The sequence below is a fragment of the Neoarius graeffei genome, chromosome 11 (genome assembly GCF_027579695.1).
Source record: "Neoarius graeffei isolate fNeoGra1 chromosome 11, fNeoGra1.pri, whole genome shotgun sequence".
Lineage (NCBI taxonomy): Eukaryota > Metazoa > Chordata > Actinopteri > Siluriformes > Ariidae > Neoarius > Neoarius graeffei.
In genome coordinates this window covers 18,256,142-18,262,276 of record NC_083579.1, presented here as the reverse complement: position 1 = coordinate 18,262,276, position 6,135 = coordinate 18,256,142, and the positions used below count along the sequence as shown (strand labels likewise).

The following is a 6,135-nucleotide window of genomic DNA, read 5'->3' as shown; positions in this document are numbered from 1 at the left end:
CATAGATGGACCATCTCCATATTTCTAGGGGGGTAAAACATGGAAAAGTCAAAATTCTTAAAATAACAATCCCCCCTACTTGCTGGACTCTTTTTCCAAAACCCTGGGCATTAATATGGAGTTGGTCCCCCCTGTAAAGTCTATAAAGGCCTTCAGTCTTCTGTGAAGGATTTATACAAGATTTTAGACTGTGTCATTCAGTCAGAAGAGCATTTCTAACCTCAGGCACTGATGTTCAATGTGATGAAAAGGCCTGGCTCGCACTCAATATTCCAGTTCATCCCAAAGGTGTTCAATGGCATCGAAGTGCAGGCCAGTGAAGCTTCTCCTCACCCTTCACTGGAATCCAAACCATGAAAAACAGCCCACACTATTATCCTTCCTCCACCAAACTTTACCATGGGGAAGCCATGGCCTAAAGGTTAGAAAAGCAGCTTTGGGACCAAAAGGTGTTCAAATCCCTGGACCAGCAGCAATGGCTGAAGTGCTCTTGAGCAAGGCACCTAACCCCCAACTACTCCCCAGGCTGCTCTGGGTACGTTGGACTGTAATGTACTGATGCACCAGGCATTCTGATAGTGTTCTTCTGGCCTCTAACAAACCCAGATTCATCCATCAAACTGCCAGAATTCATAATTCCAGAGGCAGAATGCTTTACACCACTCCACTGAGCACAGTGATCATGAAAACCCATTTGAGGTTCCTGACACACAATTACAGCATTATTTTGACTGTGTGTTGCAACAGCAGATGGGTGAATTTAACATACTATGGGTTTCAGCACTCAGTGGCCTAGCTCTGTTGTCACTTCTTGGTCTTCTACTTCTTGGCTGAGCTGTTGTAGCTCCTAGACACTTCCATTTCACATTGCACTTACAGTTGGCCAGGCAGATAGCAGGGCCAAAATTTCACAAACTGACTCACAGGATACAAGGCAGTGCCTAATTTAAAGTCACTGAGCTGTTAATGAGTCACTATGACTCATTCTACTGCTAGTGTATGTCTGTGGAGATTGCATGGCTATGTGGATGAGTTTACGCACCTGTTATCAGTGGGTGTTGTGGTTTATCTGATCGAGCATTCGGTGCTCGACTATGTTAGCCTGCGGCACTCCAGGTGCTGTCAACGATTGCTCATGCTTGTTGTTGTTGAGCTGCCACTAAAGAGAGCACAAGAAGTTACCTCGCCTCCGTGTACATTATTTATGAATATAGTTCTAGTGACCCACGGTCCGGTCTGAGACAGACATACAGCAAGACAATATAAAGAACTACAACATGGTGTCAGAAGACAGAGTTACGGAGTGAGCCGAGGGACTACGTGCAAGATCAAAGAGGATTAGCATTCTGCTAACACCGGACGGCTACGGCGCGAGCATGGAGCAGTTCAGACCACCGTCACAGCTGATACTCATTGGCAATAGCGCTGAAAACTGGCGCAGGTGGGAACAACGCTTTCGCCTGTACATGACTGCTTCAGGTGCGTCAGAGAAAGAGGAGGAGGTTAAAATAGCCATCCTACTTCATACCATAGGCGACGAAGCATTAGAAGTGTATAACACACTCCATGTTATTCCGCACAGAGATGATGACATATCGATGGAGGACGTTCTCATGGCATTCAAAGAGTACTGTAGCCCACTGAAGAATGTTGTGTTTGAACGACATCAGTTCTGGTCCCATGCAATGTCATCAGGAATTACAGTGGACAGATTCATTACAGAACTGCGTCAGAAAAGTAAAGACTGTGAGTTCGGCCGAAGTGAAGATGATATGATGAGGGATAAGCTAGTGTTCAGCATTAATGATCCTCGTCTGAAAGAAAGACTACTCCGTGAAAATGGACTTGCACTTCAAAGAGCCATTGACATATGTAGGTCAACAGAACTTGCCAAGACACAAATACAGGTGACACAGATGACCCCTTTCACATATCATGCTCTAATTGATGCTGTGGAGAAAACAAAAGGACACAAAAAAAACAAGCAGCAGGTTCAACAAGGGCAAGAAGCAGATGACAGTGAACTGCCAGAAATGTGGGAGACAGCATGAGCCCTGCTTACGGAGCAGTGTGTCACAAGTGTGGAAAAAAAATCACTTCTCCAAGGTATGTTGCGCAGTTGGTGAGAAACGTGACAACTATAAGTCCAAGACTGTAAATAACATTGAGAGTGAAATGCAGGGCCGGCTCTAGGTCTTTGGCTGCCCTAGGCGAGATTGAGTTTTGGCGCCCCCCAAGAAAAAAAACCCCTCTAAACCATCTAAATAACACTTTAATCCAGCGGTTCCCAAACTTTTTTGGCCGCGCACCCCCTTCTATACTCCAACCAGGTTGACGCACCCCCAGTTTCAAAAAACACACGCTTTCTTATAAAGGCAGCATCTTTAATCGTGCTAAAATGATAAACATCGTTTGCCACACCTGCAGGAAACCACAAAAGTGAAAAAAAATAAAAAAACCCAAAGCTTTCTTACAAAGGCGGCACGTCGTGCTCGAATGAGAACATCGAATCACATTAACATATTATGCGCTCTCGTATTTGAATTAGATAGAATTTGATTGAAATGTAACAGTTTTAAAACGTTGCAACACGGTAAATGCGTAAATTCATTACAAAGGGAGATCACATCAAGGCATGTAGTCTACCAGTCAGATATGGGGAAAATATATGATTTTCATCAGTGTTTAAAACACTAGCAACACAACCCTGTCATTACAAGGTTATGAAAATGAATTGAGAATTAATTTAATTTGCAAAAAAGTTAACATATAATAACAGTAAAAATAGCAATGATAATTATGAACATATGCATTTTAAAGAGATACAACAATTAAGGAGCATATCAGGAACAGATAAAGAAGAGGATCCATCTGATTGTGAAGTGCAGCGCTGGTGGTTCAGTCTGCACTTCAATGATTCAATTCATTCAGAGCAGAAAAGATGTCTGCCAGGTAGGCGAGCCTCTTCAGAAAGTCTTCGTCGTGCAGTCTTGAAGCCAAAGGAAAGGGGTTGTCCTCGAAAAACACCTGAAACTCGTGTCGGAGCTCAAAGAGCCTTGTTAACACTTTGCCGTGGGACAACCAGCGGACTTCTGTATGCAGCAGCAAGGATTTGTGTTCGCTGCCCATCTCGTTGCATAGCAGTGTGGCGCATTTAGTTTTGCCGATTTCAACCAGTTGAGCATCGCGACTGAATGAAGCCACAAACTACTGCAGAACCGTTACGGCGTAGAAGAAGAGTTAAAAATCGCCATTACATTTTTTTATCTTGCGCACCCCCTAGTGACAGCTCGCGCACCCCCGGGGGTGCGCGCACCACACTTTGGGAAACCCTGCTTTAATCTAATCACTCTATTCTATTACCATTAAACAATGTACGGTGCATGGACAATAAACAAGAAGTCATTTTTGTCTTTTTCATTATTGTTATTATTGTTATCATTATTCACATAAAGTGTCAAAGTAAAATGACCACACAAATTCAATACATACTGTATCTCCATATAATGGGCAAAAACTCTTCCGCACCCTGTTCAAAGTGTAGTGCATGGACAATAAACAAGAAATTATTTTTAGTTTCTTTTTTGCTATTAAAAGTTAAGTCATCTCTGAAGAATTAACAAATTAAATGAATAAAAAATTCTACAATTCTAAATTGTGCAAACTTAAGCACCCTGTTAGGACATCAATGGGCTGTATTTTCAAACAAAAGTGCTATTATGGGTACTTTGTTACTGAAGTAACATTACAATGGGACTCGTCTGGTCTTCCTAATGGCAAATTAATATCATCAAATGATATTTCTCTTGAGATCTCTTGGTTAATGCTCATCAGAGCAAGCCCATTCAGACGTTCTTGACTCATTGTTGACCTTAAGTATGTCTTCAGCAGTTTTAATTTTGAAAAGCTTCTTTCAGCAGAAGCTACTGTCACAGGTAGTGTAACAGCAGAGGTAAGGAGCGCGTATTTCTACATCCCCAGCCGCATCAGAGGTGTTGTAAAAAAGGTTTTCAACCTTTCATGAGCCAGGGCACACTTTTTTCAATGAAAAAATCTCAAGGCACATCACCAATAGAAAATGTTGACTGAAACTAAAACGCTGTTGCCAATATTTACAATATATAGTCATTCTATAATTTTTCACGGTACACTTGGTGATCTCTCACGGCACACTAGTGTTCCGCGGTACTAGAGTTCGGCAGCACAGTGGTTGAAAACACTGTACACCACTGATGCACTTGGTAACATCTCCATTCAATAACTCCATCCCTCCTTTTTGGTGGGGTTTTGGTCGCCCTTGGCACCCCGGGCACACTTTGTGCTAGGCAATTGCCTAGGTTGCCTATAGCAATCGCCAGCGCTGCCACCCCGCTTTTTTTGACAAATCGCACCCTGACTACATGCTTTGCTGTACAATTAAATTAGGCTAAGACATTATAATGCTGACTCGTTTTCAGAATAGTGGAAGTCATAATTTTTCTCCCCCCGTTTCTGCGCCCCTGGATGGATGCAGCACCCTTAGCATTTGCCTATATTGCCTATGCCACGGGCCGGCTCTGGTGAAATGGATTCCTTGTATATTGGCATGGTAGACAGTAAGGAGAAAAAAGCAGCGAGCTTCACAAAGGACAGCAAATGGTTTGAAACAGCCAGCATCCAAGGTGTACCAATAAAATTCAAACTTGATACAGGTGCTGATGCAAGTGTGCTGCCCATGTCCATTTTTAAGCAGCCACCAGGTTCCATTCAACTGCGGCCCACAAAGACTGTATTAATCGCTTTTGGTGGAGCCCGCCTGCCTTCATGTGGGGTTGCATCCCTGCAGTGTGAAACTGCGAGACACACAGCCACTGTAGAGTTCCATGTAACCGGACAGGCAGACAAAGCGATTCTGGGAGGTGAAGTGTGTACAGAGTTGGGACTGGTGAAGAGGGTTGAAGCACTGACAACAACGCCCCCACAGCCATCAAAGCCTCCATCCACCAAAGAGGAGCTGATTGAAAAGTATGCTGAGCTCTTCACGGGATTGGGTGAGTTTCCTGGAGTACATCATATACATGTTGACCCATCTGTTCCCCGTGATTCATGGCTGCAGAAACATACCTCTTTCGATCAGGGACTCACTGAAACACACACTACAAGATCTGGAGAAGAGAGAGGTGATAAAACCTGTCAGTGAGCCGACTGAATGGGTGAACAGTCTCGTCGCCACGAAAAATAAAAATGGTTCACTAAGGGTGTGTTCGGACCCTTGTAACCTGAATGAAGCCGTCAAACGCCAGCATTACTCCATACCTACCCCTGAAGATGTGCGCAGCTAGCTCGCTGGGAAAAACATCTTCACCATCCTGGATGAAAAAGATGGTTACTGGCAGATCAAGTTGGACAAGCCATCTTCAAAACTGTCCACCTTTAATACACCTTGGGGCCGATACCGCTTTCTCAGGCTTCCGTTTGGGATTAAGTCAGCCAGTGAGACCTTTGGTGACATCCCACAGGCCCGTAGCCAGCATTGTGGAGGGGGGGGGATCTTTTTTCCCCAAAAGTGGACTTCATCTGGCCCCCTACTCCCATACCCCCCAAATACATGAGCACACTTCAAATCTTCTAATTTAGACATTTTTTTATTCGTTATAAGTTCTCTGTTGTCGTACTTATTATTGTTAGCTTCCTACAACTGTGCTGTGACTTCATTGTCTGTTGCTCACCTCAGTTGTCTGTTGTTGCTCTCCCCTCCACTGTCTGTCTGTTGTTGCTCTCCTTCATTGTCTGTCTCTGTTGTTGCTCTCCTTCATTGTCTGTCTCTGTTGTTGCTCTCCTTCATTGTCTGTCTGTTGTTGTCTGTCTCTGTTGCTCACTTCAGTTGTTGTTTATGGCATCAGAACACTCCTGATCTGCCCATGCTTTAGCATAAAAAACAATAATTTCTAATTGAGATAAATGTTTCAAGTAATCCTGAGATTGAAATAATATCGCACAGCCCTATAAGGACAATTGATTTAAAAATGCCCAAATGCAGCAACAATGGGTGTTTTCACAAACACTGGTCTGAACATTTTCATTTTTCAGCTAGTGCACACGTTTCTTTTCGCTCTGATCCAAATGCCAAACCACTGACAGGGCGTCATGTTACCA

At 43.6% G+C, this 6,135-nt stretch overlaps 1 protein-coding gene across 4 annotated transcripts in view; it reads left to right on the top strand.

The window, feature by feature from the left end:
* The first annotated feature begins 1,128 nt into the window (after window positions 1-1,128).
* The window catches only part of LOC132894151 (adenosine receptor A2b-like), a 53,573-nt gene continuing 48,566 nt past the window's right edge, over window positions 1,129-6,135 (top strand). For all 4 annotated transcript variants that reach the window (XR_009655623.1, XM_060933544.1, XM_060933546.1 and 1 more), the window contains exon 1: window positions 1,129-2,106. Coding sequence is in view for 2 of the 4 variants with exons in the window: in XM_060933546.1 (XP_060789529.1) it covers window positions 1,377-2,051 (675 nt within the window). In the remaining 2 variants the exon portion in view is untranslated. The remainder of the gene's footprint in view (window positions 2,107-6,135) is intronic.